The sequence below is a fragment of the Engystomops pustulosus genome, chromosome 4, assembly GCF_040894005.1.
Source record: "Engystomops pustulosus chromosome 4, aEngPut4.maternal, whole genome shotgun sequence".
Classification (NCBI taxonomy): domain Eukaryota; kingdom Metazoa; phylum Chordata; class Amphibia; order Anura; family Leptodactylidae; genus Engystomops; species Engystomops pustulosus.
This window is the reverse complement of record NC_092414.1, coordinates 7,836,847-7,854,968: the sequence shown is the minus strand read 5'-3', so window position 1 is coordinate 7,854,968 and position 18,122 is coordinate 7,836,847. Positions and strand designations below refer to the sequence as shown.

The 18,122-nt window shown below is 45.2% G+C and overlaps 1 protein-coding gene across 6 annotated transcripts; it reads right to left on the bottom strand.

Annotated features, from left to right (window-relative positions):
• Positions 1 to 2,798: 2,798 nt before the first annotated feature.
• PTHLH (parathyroid hormone like hormone) lies at positions 2,799 to 17,507 on the bottom strand. 6 transcript variants are annotated; one of them, XM_072144999.1, is made up of 7 exons: positions 17,406 to 17,507; positions 12,338 to 13,006; positions 12,056 to 12,191; positions 8,658 to 8,729; positions 7,462 to 7,580; positions 5,311 to 5,688; positions 2,799 to 3,370 (listed from the first exon to the last, which is right to left on the bottom strand). In XM_072144999.1, exons 5-7 carry the CDS (start codon positions 7,560 to 7,562, stop codon positions 3,361 to 3,363), a joined length of 489 nt encoding a protein of 162 aa, XP_072001100.1. In that variant the 5' UTR covers positions 7,563 to 7,580; positions 8,658 to 8,729; positions 12,056 to 12,191; positions 12,338 to 13,006; positions 17,406 to 17,507; the 3' UTR covers positions 2,799 to 3,360. The 6 variants fall into 6 exon arrangements, with proteins under 6 accessions (XP_072001100.1, XP_072001101.1, XP_072001102.1 ...); XM_072145000.1 differs by having other exon boundaries at positions 12,056 to 12,207; positions 12,664 to 13,006; XM_072145001.1 differs by having other exon boundaries at positions 12,664 to 13,006.
• Positions 17,508 to 18,122: the final 615 nt, after the last annotated feature.

Sequence of the window (18,122 nt, the reverse complement as noted above, 5' to 3'; positions counted from 1 at the left end):
GTGCTCTGTGCTCTCTGCAGCCAGTGTTATGTATTGTCCCTGGAGAGATGTGTAATCAGACCTCACACTGCTGTGCTCTGTGCTCTCTGCAGCCTGTGTTATGTATTGTCCCTGGAGAGATGTGTAATCAGTCCTCACACTGCTGTGCTCTGTGCTCTCTGCAGCCAGTGTTATGTATTGTCCCTGGAGAGATGTGTAATCAGACCTCACACTGCTGTGCTCTGTGCTCTCTGCAGCCAGTGTTGTGTATTGTCCCTGGAGAGATGTGTAATCAGACCTCACACTGCTTTGCTCTGTGTTCTCTGCAGCCAGTGTTAGATATTGGCCCTGGAAGGATGTGTGGTGAGACCTTTGTATATTTGGCTGGGGGCAGCAGGACTGTGAAACTTTCATCACACTGCTGTGTTCTGTGCTCTTTGTAGACAATATTAGATAATGGTCCTGGAGAGCTGTTCCATCCATCCTATAGCAGCAGGACTTTGAAAAATGGTTTTATATTCCAGCATTGTACTGGGGATGTGTCCTTACACTGCTTTGCACTGTGCTCTCCGCAGCCAGTGTTAGGTATTGTCCTTGAAAAGGCAATTACTCAATCTTTGTGTATGTAGCTGGTAGCAGCAGGACTGTGAAATATGGATTTATATTCTAGTATTGTACTGGGGATGTGTCCTCACACTGCTGTGCTCTGGGCTCTCTGCATCTAGTGTTAGGTATTGTCCCTGGAGAGGCAAGTAATCAACCTTTGTGTATGTAGTTGGTAGCAGCAGGACTGTGATAAATGGATTTATATTCCAGGATTGTAATGGGGGCCAGTCCTCACACTGCTGTGCTTTCTGCGTTCAACCGCTTCACAGCTCCTCATACTCTGCTTTCTGTGATTGCTGTATTTAGCCATTAATCTGCTACAGATTTTACTCAGAGAAGATAAGGACAGTGGAGCAAGCACATTGCACAGAGCTAATTGCACAGCAGTGTGAGGACACAATCCCTTCTTTACACTCCTTCAGAATTGGCTCAGATTACATCTCATCCTTAAAGGGATTGTTTGGAATTAGAATAATGCATACAGCGCCACGAAGGTCCACAGGTTGTGTGAGGTATTGTGGGTCAACATCCTCATTATAAGAGAACTAAGCCGTAATACCAGACATGACAGACAGGTGAGCCACTGTGTTTGAAATTAGCTGTACAACCCCTTTAAGATGCCCCCTTAAATCAACACTTGAGGAATGTAAGCTATGACTGTATACTAAGTTAATATCAGCTTTATTGTATAATCTGTATACAGTTAGCTCTGGAGCTCCCCCTAGTGGCGACTGAGCTATAGGGTTATTTTGAGAATTCAGGAAGTAAAGGGGTCTCCACGACTAAGATAGTGCTCATTAATATCAGATAAGAGGGGGGTTGCACACGCCGTTTCCCCCAAATTAGCTTTGTGGAGTGACTGTGCAGCGCCACACAGTGTACAGTGGCTGTTATTGGTATTGCAGCTGATTCCTATTCATTTGAATGGGAATTAGCTGCAAACAGGCTTTGCCTTATATCCGGTTTATTATATAATCTGTATACAGTTAGCTCTGGAGCTCCCTCTAGTGGCGATTGATCTATAAGGTTACAGCACTTTTTTGAGAATGGAGGAACTTAAAGGGATTTTCCACACCTGAGATATTGATCATAAATATCAGATTGGAGGGGGTTACACACTTTATATCCCTCTAATTAGCTGGGTGAAGAGACTGTACAGCACCACACATTGTACAGTGTCTGTTCTTGGTATTGCAACTGAATGGGAATTAGCTGCAAACAGGCCTCGCCTAATATCCGGTTTATTGTATAATCTGTATACAGTTAGCTCCGGAGCTCCCCCTAGTGGTGACTGAGCTATAGGGTTGTAGCACTTTTTTTTTTTTTTTAAGAATTCCCTGGAAGTTCAGGAACTTAACGGCGTTTTCCATGACTATGATCTCAATCATTAATATCATATTAGGGGGCACACCAAATATTCCCCTAATTTTTACTGTGCAGCGCCACACATTGTACAGTGGCTGTTCTTGGTATTGCAACTGAATGGGAATTAGCTGCGAACAGGCCTTGCCTTATATCAGGTTTATTGTATAATCTGTATACAGTTAGCTCCTGAGCTCCCCCTAGTGGTGACTATAAAGTTGTAACACTTTTTTTTCATAATTCCCCGCAAGTTCAAAAACTTAAAGGGGTTTTCCAATACTAAGATATCAATAATTACTATCATATTAACATTAATATTATGACTGTACAGTGCGGCACATTGTACAGTGGCTGTTCTTGGTATTGCAGCTCAGTCCTATTCATTTGAATGGGAATAAGATCCAAATTATAATCCCCCTTAAATTTGTTTAAAGTTGTGTTCATCCTGAGCCCCCTGCTTCATGTACAGTAAGTACAGATATATAATGCACGTGACATGCTGATTTTGTAAATGCCATCAGGTTCTTAGGAAAGCTGAGTCCCATCAGAGGTGGATCCCTGCATCAGTATTTGACTATTATGTTGCATAGGGGATAACGTATGGACCTATAGCCTGAGGTTATAGGTCCTATAGGTGGCGATACTGTGCACCATCCTCACCCCACATACAACTTGTACTGTCCCTTTAAGCGCAGTCCACACTTGCTATAAATAGCGCAGTATTTTTCCTGTAATACCAAGTGTTTATGAGGACGTGGGTTGTAAATTTGGCCCCCGATCACCCGCGGTGGTTGGGTGGGGGGGTTGTTTCAGAACCAGACTGCGCTTTGCTTACTTTGGACACTGGATTTATTACACATTCTGTACAAATTCCACCAGTCGCCACATTTCATACATGCACAATAGAGAAAAAAATAAAAATAAAATAATAATAATAATAACAATAATAATGTTCAATAAAATATAAAAAAAAATAAAATAATAAAAAAATCAAACAAAAAAAAAAACACATAAAATCTCGGCGAGTTCTGGACGTAAAGTGCAACATGAAACGGGACGCCAGCAGCACAAGGATTAAAAAAAAAAAAAATTATAACACAATAAATACAGAAGTCAACCAATAAATAAGGGGAGGGGGCCGCAAGGGGGGGCGGCTGTGCAGTATTACAGACGGCGGGGGGGGGGGGGGCGGGGGGACAGCGCACGTGGGGTCCGGGGGACGGTCTCTGATCATTGGATATTTACAGGAAATAAATACATCACAAAATGTGCAAGTCCAGAATTTCTTTTTTCGCTTTGTTTCCGCTGCTTCCCCGCTCACTTTTTATTTTTTAATTTTTTTTTTAATATATTTTTTTTTGTTCCATGTAATGTCTCTTCAATAGAAGTGGAAGCTCCAGTTGAATTGCGAACTCATTGCGAACTGCGGAGAGAAGAGAAAAAAAAATAGGGTTAAAGTGAGGCCGAAAACGCGGGAACAAAATGCAAGAAACAGAGCAAAAACTAAGAGAATAAAATCACAGAAACAAAAAATGTAATAAAAAAAAAAAAAATTAAATTAAAAGAAAAAAAAAACATTAACTTGAAAATGGTAAAAATAAATCTAAGAAATCAACGGAGAATAAAAAATGACAAAACAAAAAGTATAAAATATCACTGGATTTAAAAAAAACCCAACAACCTAAAAATGATAAAAATGAATCTAAAATATCAATAAAGTAATAATAGCAAAAAATGATCATTTAAAAAAAGAAAAAAAAGATAGAATATTATTTTATACTATAGTATATAGCAGTGATGGCAAACCTTTTAGAGGCCGAGTGCCCAAACTACAACAAAGACCCACTTATTTATCGCAAAGTGCCAACACAGAAATTTAATTTGTGATTTATACTTCCTTCTCTGTCACAGTTTTCATTGATACCAGCACCTGAGGACACCAACAAAGCAGAAAATAGTCCCTGGTACAGCTGTCACTTTAAAATAGCTCTGTGCACAGCAAGTCCTGGGCTGTCTGGGACTGCAGGAAGATACCTGGAGTCATCTCTGGTGATGGCCGAGTGCCCACAGAAAGGACTACGAGTGCCACCTCTGGCACCAGTGCCATAGGTTAGCCATCACTGGTATATAGTAATAATATATAATAATAGTATAATATCAAATGTTCTAATGGAGATTTTGGAGGGTGCGGGGAGTTGATACTTGTGAACCATTTCCGGAAAATCATATTCCCAATAAAAGGGGAGGAGCTGTGACATTCCGGCCAATCACAAGTTAAGGAAATCCACTGCTGCAGCCAGAGATGAGTCACTTCCTGTCAATTAAGGCGGAACAGGAAATGGAGATTCAACAGGAAGTCTGTGATACATGGAGGTATCGGGGATCAGCGAGTTGTGTTTTTCTTCTATTTTGTAATTTTCTGTTCTTTCTATCCTGAGATTTTTATTCGATATTCTTTTTTATATTGATACATTAATTATTTTCATTAGATTCTTTTTGTGTTAAACTAAAATCCAATAAAGTTTTGATACGTCATTTGAAAGTGGCCTTTTTAGTAAAAAATTTTTGGCCTAAGCTTAGTCCCCCCCCCCTTACCTAGAAGGCCTAGACAAGGATCCCCTCACTATAGGCTTTAACCAGTGTCCTGGGAGGAGCAGGGAACATCTTCCATTATCCAGAGATGTAAATTTGTTGTTCCCGACATATTTGGGGGCAGGCAGGAATGTCTTGAGACGTCTCGGCTCTCCTCGGAGACTACATCCCTCTCTCTCTGTATTACTGGTGGTTTTCGCTCGTCCAGGATGCACTTAAATTTCACCGCCTTGCAGTAAAATTTGCAGTTTGCTCGGAAATTCACAAAAAGCGTTGGCCCACGCGTTGATGAGGGAGGATGGAAAGCTCCGGCTTAAGAAAGATCTCGCCTGGATTCTACGAGATAACTCATGTACAGCTCTGATTCGGGAACAATCTGCCTTAAGGAGGCCAAAGACCTCCATGAGAATCTAAAAAGGTGGCTGTGAAATCACTGGACCACGTAGGTTGACATCCAACTTTTTGGACCATCTTGACCCCTTATTAGACATCAAGAATTAGGCGGCCTATCCTACTCAATTAAAATTGTCGATGGAACCCATCCATGGGTTGTATTACATGCAGAAGACCTCAGCTCTATCCTGTCAATTTTGGTTGATTGGTTAGCGATTGTTGGTCAACCTCGTGGTAAATGTTGTGGGTGGCCAGTTCCGCAACTCAAATCCTCCTTATTTTCCAAAGTCTTCCACCTATAGGTTCATCACCCCTATTTATGCACCAATGTAGGACCCACCCAACCATTACCCATCATGCCCAGCTCTTACTACTGACCTGATACCCAGCTCTTCCCACCAAAGCTCCGATCCGGGCGGGTCTTGAAGACTTTCTAACGCTGACCGCTCCCTCCTCTTCCTCTTCTCTTGCTCCTTCCTCTTTCCAGGTTTCCCCTTCTTCTTCTTCCCATGAATTTTAGGAGGTTTGTGTGTCTCCTGAGTCAGGTGACTTGTGACGGCCTCCTCTTCGCCCACCAGCCGCAGGGTGTTAAAGTTCTTGACGCTGGGGACCGGTCGTGGCGATTCATCTGGCGCTGCCCGTATTTCTGCCGTGTTTACCCCTTCTATGAGGCTTTGTAGGAATATTCTCCGGCGGAGTTCTTGGAGGGATCTGCCTTTATCGTGGAGGAGCTGATGTTCTGAGACGGCCCGGCGCCTACACAAGAGGAAGCAAGGAGCCGTTAGACGAGAAGGGGACATCCATATTCGACAGATCTAAACCATCACAGCAATACCCTACGTAATGTTACATAAATCTGTATTTTTAAGATCTCTGCTTGCTGTTAGTTAACAGAAATAATAATTTTCTTTACATTCAACATTAGACAAAACCCAAATCTCTCCCCTGGATTTCGGACCATGTTACGAGGGATTATCTGCCTTAAGGTATTAAAAGGACAAATTCTACGAGAAAGTTGCAGAACTTTTACATAGTAACAATGACTGAGGTCGGATGTGGTCAATAGTAAATCCAGCGGCGGCGTCTTGTATTCGATGGGTCCGGATGTCGGAGTTTTTTTATTATATGGCTTTTGTGGGATGAGCTGAAGCGTTTTCACATCTGACATGAACATCTTGAAAGTGAATACCAGAGCGGGCGTACTGAGGCCTGACTATGTACGCCCCCTACAGCTCCTATAAACCTTCCGTATACTCATACTACAGGGTTTATACTTCTGTGCCCTCTCGGGAACCTTTCATTTGTCGGGGTTACATTGTAGCTTCTTGCAGAACTGGGGAGGAACGCAATGGAGGGGTCACGGAGATGTTGCACCTTTAGCCTCGGGACTGGTGGAGGTCCCAGAGGTCAAGACAGTTTTACCTGTAGGCGACCACCGACCGAGACACAGCCATATCTGTATTCTAGTAGTTATTCCCTCATATACATTGAGGGTTAAACAGGGGACTTCAACTACATTCAACTTTGTTAACTTCGTTAAAGATTCAATCTTTCGAGAGGTGATTTCGGGGTCCTGCCTGAGTAGTATTCCTCCCCGTTGCATTGTCTGACCCCTTCTCCCTCCCTTTTAACAATGCAGCGTTTATCTGAGCGCGTAGCCGGGGGCTTGTCTCCCATGCAGATATAATTACACGTCTCCTGTAAAGAGTTACATGTGCTCACTTGATTCCGCGCTGTAGGATCCGTCCTGTAGGATTAATCCCTTTATGTGGGTGTCAGACGGATTTGCCCGGGAGGCTGAGTTTGATATCAACGCGCACGTGTCGATAATCATAACGTGTGGCGCAATAAGAAGTGATCACATGTACAAGGAGGCTGCGCCGGCTGACCTCAGCCATGACCTCAGAGATGACCTCAGAGATGACCTCAGCCATGACCTCAGCCATGACCTCAGCGTTGGATAGGAAGAAGTTCTGCAACGTTATAATAGATGTTTCAATTCCTCTCCTTGTGCAAGTATCTGCTGTGTGTCTGTATATAAACCTGGACAGAGAGTCTGTTACAATGTATCAGTTTTGACAAAGAGAGAGATCTTGCTTAGGATATATTCAAACATGGCGGATTGTTACGAAAATATCTACATCTGTGTTATTTCATTTGCACAAATTTCTGATGTGAATTTACTCTTAAGGGCTCATTCACACAAACGTAATGGGAATCTATATGCATATCGGTCCCCATTGACGTCTATGGCACCCGGTGTCTCACCGCACTATGACCGTGCATAGCAAAATATGTCCTAGATTTCGCCGTGTCACACTGTAACAAATTCCCAGCTGTGTAGATAATTCATAGAGGTTGCATGCTATAAGTTGAAGAATTCCAGAATACGGCAAACTGGATAGAAAGCGGAACAATCCGCTCACTGCGTGGGTCCGCACGCAGATTATCGGACGTTTGCATGCAACACATACATATACTGTATATATAGACATACACTAAGTAATGAGGACAGAGCAGGTCTCTTACACTCGGCCGCTGAGCCCCTGCGTCGGTCTCCCGTCAGCGGGGAAAGAACAACTTAAGATGAAGACGGCCAAACTGCAATGTGGAAGGAGACTCCGCAACATCCTGAGAGTAACCAAGACCTGCATGGAAGAGACAGACGTGATCAGAGACCGAGGTCCATGGTGGTAGGGCGTCTCCCTCTTGGAACATAGTTATTAGGTTACCGTTTTTATGCTAGGGTTACTGCATACGGGTGTGTGGATTAGGGTTAGTGCATTGGAGTTAACTGGTTGGGTAAGTTGGGTAGGGTGCGTGGGTTAGGGTTAGTTGTTTAGGGTGCATGGGTTAGGGTTAGTGCATTAGAGTTGATTGGTTAGGGTTAGTTGGTTAGGGTGCGTGGGTTAGGGTTAGTTGGTTAGGGTGCGTGGGTTAGGGTTAGTTGTTTAGGGTGCATGGGTTAGGGTTAGTGCATTAGAGTTGATTGGTTAGGGTTAGTTGGTTAGGGTGCGTGGGTTAGGGTTAGTGCATTAGGGTTAGTCGTTTAGGGTACGTGGGTTAGGGTTAGTGCATTAGAGTTAATTGGAAAGGGTTAGTTGGTTAGGGTGCGTGGGTTAGTGCATTAGGGTTAGTTGGTTAGGGTGCGTGGGTTAGTGCATTAGGGTTAGTTGGTTAGGGTGCGTGGGTTAGTGCATTAGGGTTAGTCGTTTAGGGTGCATGGGTTAGGGTTAGTGCATTAGGGTTAGTCGTTTAGGGTGCATGGGTTAGGGTTAGTGCATTAGGGTTAGTTGGTTAGGGTGCGTGGGTTAGGATTAGTTGGTTAGGGTGCGTGGGTTAGGATTAGTTGGTTAGGGTGCATGGGTTAGGGTTGGTGCATTAGAGTTGATTGGTTAGGGTTAGTTGGTTAGGGTGCATGGGTTAGGGTTAGTGCATTAGGGTTAGTCGTTTAGGGTGCATGGGTTAGGGTTAGTGCATTAGGGTTAGTTGGTTAGGGTGCATGGGTTAGGGTTAGTGCATTAGGGTTAGTCGTTTAGGGTGCATGGGTTAGGGTTGGTGCATTAGGGTTAGTTGGTTAGGGTGCATGGGTTAGGGTTAGTGCATTAGGGTTAGTCGTTTAGGGTGCATGATTGGAGTTATTCCATTAGGGTTAGTGTAAAAAAGCTCGGTCATAACCGGTGTGATGCATAGTGGGAGGCGGCAGAGCCGGTGTATACTCTCACCTGTGGAATATTTCCAGCACTCGCTAGCAGATAATTTCCTTTTTCGAGAATAAATAAGAGAAAAAGAAAGACCTAAAAACAAAACAAAAAGAAATGCTATTAGTCTAACATAATATAATCCATCCGTAATCCTATGACACGATCTTCCTGATGATAATAACATGCAGCCAGGAAACCATACAAGTCACGTTATGTATACAATGGAGATATCTGGATCATTTTATGGCCACCGGTGTGATGGACAGTAATTTTGTCGGATGATATGATTTTATGCCCATAGGGGGTGCTCTTGTAGCATCTGTTTTTTTTTTTACTTCCAGAGAGACAAAGACGGCTTCGTACTGTAGTGGAATCTTTTCCGATGCCTTTACTTGCTAACCTTGCCCTGTCCTGCCTAGGTAGACACTGGATCTAAAGTATGTACCCCCCGGCCGGCGGTGCTGCATACTGATGCCAGGATCTCCGTACATAGTAGAAAATATTGACACTTTAAGTGGTAATACACTAATGGCAAATCCAGATCAATCCATTCATCCCGACTCCAATCCCGACACGGCAGCTCTGTGTCGGATCGTCTGTCCTCATTGTCTTGTGACTTCCTAATGTCGACCCTTAACCTAAACGTTTAGCTTCTCCCAAACCAGACAACACCGACCCAAAGCAGCGGTACTACACAATGTACAACAACCCCCATCCTCCAGGCGTGACAGCTCCTCCGGGCTGCAGACTTGTGGGGGAGTACAGTGAAATATTTCTATAATCTCTGCATGAAAAACAATGATTATTTTAGCTCGGAAAACTTGTGGGTTTTGGATGCCGACTGCACATGGAACGGGATCAGACTGAGGTTTGTGCGCGTTCCACGGGGAGGTGAGAGGGGGCAGACGGATCCATTACTGACCCTAAATACACTGCAAGAACCGCGGCACCTGAGAGAAATCTGTATGACATGCGGAACGCAGCAAACCCGACCAACTATGGGAAACCCAGGACTAATAATAGCAACAATAACTACACAAAAAGACAGGAAAGAAACCGATTGTTATAATAATAAATACACACACATAGATAGATAGAAATGAAATAGATAGATAAAAGATAGATAGGAGATAGATAGATAGATAGATAGATAGATAGATAGATAGGAGATAGATAGGAGATAGATAGATAGATATGAGATAGATAGATAGATAGATAGATAGATAGATAGATAGATAGATAGATAGATAGGAGATAGATAGATAGATAGATAGGAGATAGATAGGAGATAGATAGATATGAAATAGATAGGAGATAGATAGATAGATAGATAGATATGAGATAGATAGATAGATAGATAGATAGATAGATAGATAGATATGAGATAGATAGATAGATAGGAGATAGATAGATAGATAGATAGGAGATAGATAGATAGATAGATAGATAGATATGAAATAGATAGATATGAAATAGATAGGAGATAGATAGATATATAGATAGATAGATTTGATAGATAGGAGGTAGATAGATATGAGATAGATAGAGAGGAGATAGATAGATAGATAGATAGATAGGAGATAGATAGATAGATAGATAGATAGATATGATATAGATCGATAGATAGATAGGAGATAGATAGATAGGAGATAGATAGATAGACAGACAGACAGATAGATAGGAGATAGATAGATAGGAGATAGATAGATAGGAGATAGATAGATAGATAGGAGATAGATAGATAGATAGGAGATAGATAGATAGATAGGAGATAAATAGATAGGAGATGGATAGATATGAGATAGATAGATAGATATGAGATAGATAGATAGATAGGAGATAGATAGGAGATAGATAGATAGATAGGAGATAGAAAGATAGATAGATAGGAGATAGATAGACAGATAGATAGATAGATAGATAGGAGGTAGATAGATAGATATGAGATAGATAGATAGATAGATAGATAGATAGGAGATAGATAGATAGATAGGAGATAGATAGATAGATAGATAGATAAGAGATAAATAATAATAAATAGACAAATTGATAGAAATAGATAAATATTAAACATAGGATATACATCCAGATAAATACATTACAGATAGATATTGTGTAGATGAAGAACCACAACATATTGTGAATATCCGCACATTCCCCTCTGTCTGTTCTCCTTGTAGGGCACATAATACACAATGACAATAGTGTCACCATCTAATTATATCCAACTAGTACAAATGTCACTGTGACTGTGCAACATTTTTCTCCTTAGTCACTAGTATGCACCATCCATTCCCTGCACCGGGGTATATGTCCTCTAATACTCCTCCATCTCCAGGAGTAGCTATCATTCAATACCCCCTCAGCTGTAAATGTATCCTTCCTAAAGTACTTCCTATCTGCAGGGGTAGCTCTTCCTAAGTACTCCCCCTAGGAGCAGGGGTAGCTCTCCTCTAATACTCCTCCATATGCAGGGGCAGCTATCATTCATTACTCCACCAGCTGTAGAAGTAGCTCTCCTCCAGTACTCCCCTATCTGCAGGGGTAGCTCTCCTCCAGTACTCCCCCATCTGCAGGGGTAGCTCTCCTCCAGTACTCCCCTATCTGAAGGGGTAGCTCTCCTCTAATACTCCTCCACATGCAGGGGCAGCTATCATTCATTACTCCACCAGCTGTAGAAGTAGCTCTCCTCCAGTACTCCCCTATCTGCAGGGGTAGCTCTCCTCCACTACTCCCCCATCAGCAGGGGTAGCTTCCCTCCAGTACTCCCCCATCTGCAGGGGTAGCTCTCCTTCATTAGACCCCCATTTGCAGGGGTAGCTCTCCTCCAGTACTCCCCCATCTGCAGGGGTTGCTCTCCTCCAGTACTCCCCCATCTGCAGGGGTAGCTCTCCTTCAGTACTCCCCCACCTACAGGGGTAGATCTCCTCCAGTAGTCCCCCATCTGCAGGGGTAGCTCTCCATCAGTACTCTCCCATCTGCAGGGGTAGCTTTCCGCCAGTACTTCCCCATTTGCAGGGGTTGCTCTCCTCCAGTACTCCCCAATCTGCAGGGGTAGCTTTCTTTTAGTATTCCCCAATCTGCAGGGGTAGCTCTTCTTTAGTACTCCCCCATCTGCAGGGGTAGCTCTCCATCAGTACTCCCCCATCTACAGGAGTAGATCTCCTCCAGTAGTCTCCCATCTGCAGGGGTAGCTCTCCTCCAGTACTCCCCCATCTGCAGGGGTAGCTCTCCTCCAGTACTCCCCCATCTGCAGGGGTAGCTCTCCTCCAGTACTCCCCCATCTGCAGGGGTAGCTTTCCTCCAGTACTCTCCCATCTGCAGGGGTAGCTCTCCTTTAGTACTCCCCCATCTGCAGGGGTAGCTTTCTTTTAGTACTCCCCCACCTCCAGAGACAGGACCCAATACTCAGCACTTACTTGTGGTGTGCGGCTCGGCTCCTCTGGCTGCTGTGTGTGTAGTAATCCCAGGACTGATGTGATGTAGCAGGACTCCAGGAAGGAGCTGTGTCCTTTGGCTGTGTATGAGGAGAACTGGATTCCTTCTCAGTGAGCTCTTAATAAAGACAAAACTGTGACATCATAAGCCACATTCCCCTTTTTCGGAGCTAAACAGTCATGTTTGGTTCATTGATGTTGGGACATGTGACCTCGCACCAGCGCTGCTTACATACTGTACGGAGGAGTGGAGCTGGGGCTCACCTGTCACTTTAACACCCTCCTTGTCTCATTAGGTGGGTCTTCTCGCAGCCCGGCCCCCCTCTCTACAGCACCGCAAGTACTTTGCAGAACTTCCCACAAACTTGCTGCCTGTGGCAGATGGGTGGTCACGCTGCAAAGTGGCTGGGGATACGAGGCGACCACAAGCGTGTGTTTCTAAGACCAACAATATAACCACTGTACCACAGGTCCTCAAAGAGCCTAACCATATACCAGGAGCCCTACAGGTCCCCCCCACCCGCTCCCCTCATTTCTTATGATGTGGAGAATGTGTTTTAGGAAAAAAGTCGGGAAAAAAAAACACCCACCATCATCCCGGTATAAGTGACATTCCCATATAAGAGCATCGGGATGTCTGATTCCTACAAGGATTATCCCATTGACTCGGTGAAAGGATCCGAGAATTTCACACTAGTTAGTGTCAGTCTGGTATCCGAGGATTGCATCCGACACGCAGGATACTTTGGAATTTTGTCTGTGGGTGGATTTATAGGGTTTCAAGGTATTAGGGGAAAAGTGACGGGCTGAATTTTCGTGTCTGGTAAAGATTTACGGCCGTAGATAATTTTGTAGATTTGTGGCGTTTGTAACGGAGAACGCAGAAGGAATCCAAATTTTTTTTTTCTTTCTTTACGGGGTTAAAACAGGACACTGGAAGGAAAAAGAATAAAGATTTTAATTGCAACAATGTTGCGAGGATATTAGACAATTGTTATTATAGGGGATTACGCTCGTAGGATCTATAGGATCAGATCGGAGAGGCCGGAATATCTCCATATAAAACCTCAGCAGATACATAATATCCATCGTATAATCGATACTATCCGATATAACCGTCCACTACTTCCCCTCATTAGTATCAGAGCCCCGCAGCGTCTGCAGTACATGGAGGAAACTTCCCGATATGATCCATGGACATCGCAGTCTTTATCGCTCAGGATGTCTGGAGCAAAACACGGAGACGCGGGATAGAAGAATCCATCACATCCCACCACTCCGAGGCTCCGCTATCACAACTGTATTCAGAGACAATCCCATGTACCTAGTGATCGTACACCTCTCACATCAGAGCTGTCTCTCTACACCCCCATCTATCAGAGCGGTCTCTCTACACCCCCCATCTATCAGAGCTGTCTCTCTACACCTCCCCTCTATCAGAGCGGTCTCTCTACACCCCCATCTATCAGAGCTGTCTCTCTACACCTCCCCTCTATCAGAGCGGTCTCTCTACACCCCCCATCTATCAGAGCTGTCTCTCTACACCTCCCATCTATCAGAGCTGCCTCTCTACACCCCCATCTATCAGAGCTGTCTCTCTACACCCCCCATCTATCAGAGCTGTCTCTCTACATCCCCATCTACCAGAGTTGTCTCTCTACACCCCCATCTATGAGAGCTGTCTCTCTACACCTTCCCTCTATCAGAGCTGTCTCTCTACACCCCCATCTATCAGAGCGGCCTCTCTACACCCCCCATCTATCAGAGCTGTCTCTCTACACCTCCCCTCTATCAGAGCGGTCTCTCTACACCTCCCCTCTATCAGAGCTGTCTCTCTACACCCCCATCTATCAGAGCGGTCTCTCTACACCCCCATCTATCAGAGCTGTCTCTATACACTTCCCATCTATCAGAGCTGTCTCTCTACACCTTCCCTCTATCAGAGCTGTCTCTCTATACCTCCCATCTATCAGGGCTTTTCTCTACACCTCCCATCTATCAGAGCGGTCTCTCTGCACCTTTCACATCTATCAGAGCTGTCTCTCTACACCTCCTCTATCAGAGCTGTCTCTCTACACCCCCCATCTATCAGAGCTGTCTCTCTACACCTCCCATCTATCAGAGCTGCCTCTCTACACCTCTCCTCTATCAGAGCTGTCTCTCTATACCTCCCATCTATCAGAGCTGTCTCTCTACACCTCCCATCTATCAGAGCTGTCTTTCTGCACCTTTCACATATATCAGAGCTGCCTCTCTACACCTCCTCTATCAGAGCTGTCTCTCTACACCCCCATCTATCAGAGCTGTCTCTCTACACCTCCCATCTATCAGAGCTGCCTCTCTACACCTCTCCTCTATCAGAGCTGTCTCTCTATACCTCCCCTCTATAAGAGCTGTCTCGCTACACCTCCCATCTATCAGAGCTGTCTCTCTACACCTCCCATCTATCAGAGCTGTCTCGCTACACCCCCCATCTATCAGAGCTGTCTCTCTATACCTCCCATCTATCAGAGCTGTCTCTCTACACCTCCCCTCTATCAGAGCTGTCTCTCTACACCCCCCATCTATCAGAGCTGTCTCTCTATACCTCCCATCTATCAGAGCTGTCTCTCTACACCTCCCATCTATCAGAGCTGCCTCTCTACACCTCTCCTCTATCAGAGCTGTCTCTCTATACCTCCCATCTATCAGAGCTGTCTCGCTACACCTCCCATCTATCAGAGCTGTCTCTCTACAACTCCCATCTATCAGAGCTGTCTCGCTACCCCCCCATCTATCAGAGCTGTCTCTCTATACCTCCCATCTATCAGAGCTGTCTCTCTACACCTCCCCTCTATCAGAGCTGTCTCTCTACACCCCCATCTATCAGAGCTGTCTCTCTACACCCCCCATCTATCAGAGCTGTCTCTCTACACCCCCATCTACCAGAGCTGTCTCTCTACACCCCCATCTATCAGAGCTGTCTCTCTACACCTTCCCTCTATCAGAGCTGTCTCTCTACACCCCCATCTATCAGAGCGGCCTCTCTACACCCCCCATCTATCAGAGCTGTCTCTCTACACCTCCCCTCTATCAGAGCTGTCTCTCTACACCCCCATCTATCAGAGCTGTCTCTATACACTTCCCATCTATCAGAGCTGTCTCTCTACACCTTCCCTCTATCAGAGCTGTCTCTCTATACCTCCCATCTATCAGGGCTTCTCTCTACACCTCCCATCTATCAGAGCTGTCTCTCTGCACCTTTCACATCTATCAGAGCTGCCTCTCTACACCTCCTCTATCAGAGCTGTCTCTCTACACCCCCATCTATCAGAGCTGTCTCTCTACACCTCCCATCTATCAGAGCTGCCTCTCTACACCTCTCCTCTATCAGAGCTGTCTCTCTATACCTCCCATCTATCAGAGCTGTCTCGCTACACCTCTCATCTATTAGAGCTGTCTCGCTACACCCCCATCTATCAGAGCTGTCTCTCTATACCTCCCATCTATCAGAGCTGTCTCTCTACACCTCCCCTCTATCAGAGCTGTCTCTCTACACCCCCCATCTATCAGAGCTGTCTCTCTATACCTCCCATCTATCAGAGCTGTCTCTCTACACCTCCCATCTATCAGAGCTGCCTCTCTACACCTCTCCTCTATCAGAGCTGTCTCTCTATACCTCCCATCTATCAGAGCTGTCTCGCTACACCTCCCATCTATCAGAGCTGTCTCTCTACACCTCCCATCTATCAGAGCTGTCTCGCTACACCCCCCATCTATCAGAGCTGTCTCTCTATACCTCCCATCTATCAGAGCTGTCTCTCTACACCTCCCCTCTATCAGAGCTGTCTCTCTACACCCCCATCTATCAGAGCTGTCTCTCTACACCCCCATCTATCAGCGCTGTCTCTCTAAACCCCCATCTATCAGAGCTGTCTCTCTACACCTCCCATCTATCAGAGCTGTCTCTCTACACCTCCCATCTATCAGAGCTGTCTCTCTACACCCCCATCTATCAGAGCTGTCTCTCTACACCTCCTATCTATCAGAGCTGTCTCTATACACCCCCTATCTATCAGAGCTGTCTCTCTACATCTCCCATCTATCAGAGCTGTCTCTCTACACCTCCCCTCTATCAGAGCTGTCTCGCTACACCTCCCATCTATCAGAGCTGTCTCTCTACACCTCCCATCTATCAGAGCTGTCTCTCTACACCCCTATCTATCAGAGCTGTCTCTCTACACCTTCCCTCTATCAGAGCTGTCTCTCTACACCCCCATCTATCAGAGCGGCCTCTCTACACCCCCCATCTATCAGAGCTGTCTCGCTACACCTCCCATCTATCAGAGCTGTCTCTCTACACCTCCCATCTATCAGAGCTCTCTCTGCACCTTTCACATATATCAGAGCTGCCTCTCTACATCTCCTCTATCAGAGCTGTCTCTCTACACCCCCATCTATCAGAGCTGTCTCTCTACACCTCCCATCTATCAGAGCTGTCTCGCTACACCTCCCATCTATCAGAGCTGTCTCGCTACACCCCCCATCTATCAGAGCTGTCTCTCTATACCTCCCATCTATCAGAGCTGTCTCTCTACACCTCCCCTCTATCAGAGCTGTCTCTCTACACCCCCCATCTATCAGAGCTGTCTCTCTATACCTCCCATCTATCAGAGCTGTCTCTCTACACCCCCCATCTATCAGAGCTGTCTCTCTACACCTCTCCTCTATCAGAGCTGTCTCTCTATACCTCCCATCTATCAGAGCTGTCTTGCTACACCTCCCATCTATCAGAGCTGTCTTGCTACACCTCCCATCTATCAGAGCTGTCTCTCTACACCCCCATCTATCAGAGCTGTCTCTCTACACCCCCATCTATTAGAGCTGTCTCTCTACACCTCCCCATCTATCAGAGCTGTCTCTCTACACCTCCCCATCTATCAGAGCTGTCTCTCTACAGCTGCCATCTATCAGAGCTGTCTATCCACACCTCCCATCTATCAGAGCTGTCTATCCACACCTCCCATCTATCATAGCTGTCTCTCTACACCTCCCATCTATCAGAGCTGTCTCTCTATACCTCCCATCTATCAGAGCTGTCTCTCTATACCTCCCATCTATCAGAGCTGTCTCTCTATACCTCCCATCTATCAGAGCTGTCTCTCTACATCTCTCAGAGCTGTCTCTCTACACCTCCCCTCTATCAGAGCTGTCTCTCTACACCCCCATCTATCAGAGCTGTCTCTCTGTGAGTTTCTTACAATCTTCGTCTTTTTTCCTCATTATATACTTATACATAACCCCGCCCCTGTATAACGCCCCGCCCCCGTTAATGGCCGCCGGCCTCCAGTACCTCAGACAGCTCACATCAACAACCAGGAGCGGCAACAAGTTCCCGCTCTGCGCGCAGGGGGCGGGGCCTGTCTGTCACGTGATCGGCTTCTCGCAGGCGGGGGATCGTTATTTTACTGGTGCTGAAGTTTCCCGCGCTGCGACCAAGCGCCGTACATGAATCTGTGAGGTAAGTCCTGGACCTAACTGCAAAGCGCTGACGTAATGTCACAATGGAGACGTCATTATAATAAACAGTGTGTGTAGTAACTACAGCTGAGGTAAAAATCCATCATGTACATACTTTATGTATAGACTTATAGTTGTGAAGTAACTACAGCTGAGGTAAGTGCACATGAGGAGTTTATGGAGGAGTCATTATACATCAATGGAATCTGGGTTTTTACTACAGCCGAGGTAAGTGGCTGTAAGGTATCCAATGTAGATGTTGCCGAGGTAAGTGTCTGCAATGTACATTATGTGGGTGTTATATTTGTGAGGTTACTAAAGCTGAGGTAGGTATGTGTAAGATGAAGTCAATATGCATATAGAAACATGGGGAAGTTGTATTACATAAGTGAAGCATAGGTAATAGTATGTAAATATGTTTGGGTTATATAGATCTATAGGAGTATGAGGTAAATACAGCTGAGGTAAGTGTCTATAATTAAAATGTTTAAAATATGTGGTAATCGGAGCAGAGGTAAGTGTATATGAGGGATATTTTTGCCATAGATGT

Coding starts and splice junctions, on each gene's coding strand:
- PTHLH (XM_072144997.1), bottom strand. CDS start 7,562: ATGTTGCGGAGTCTCCTTCCACATTGCAGTTTGGCCGTCTTCATCTTA. Junction 5,689..7,461: donor CAGGGGCTCAGCGGCCGAGT/GTAAGAGACCTG, acceptor CCTCTTGTGTAG/GCGCCGGGCCGTCTCAGAAC.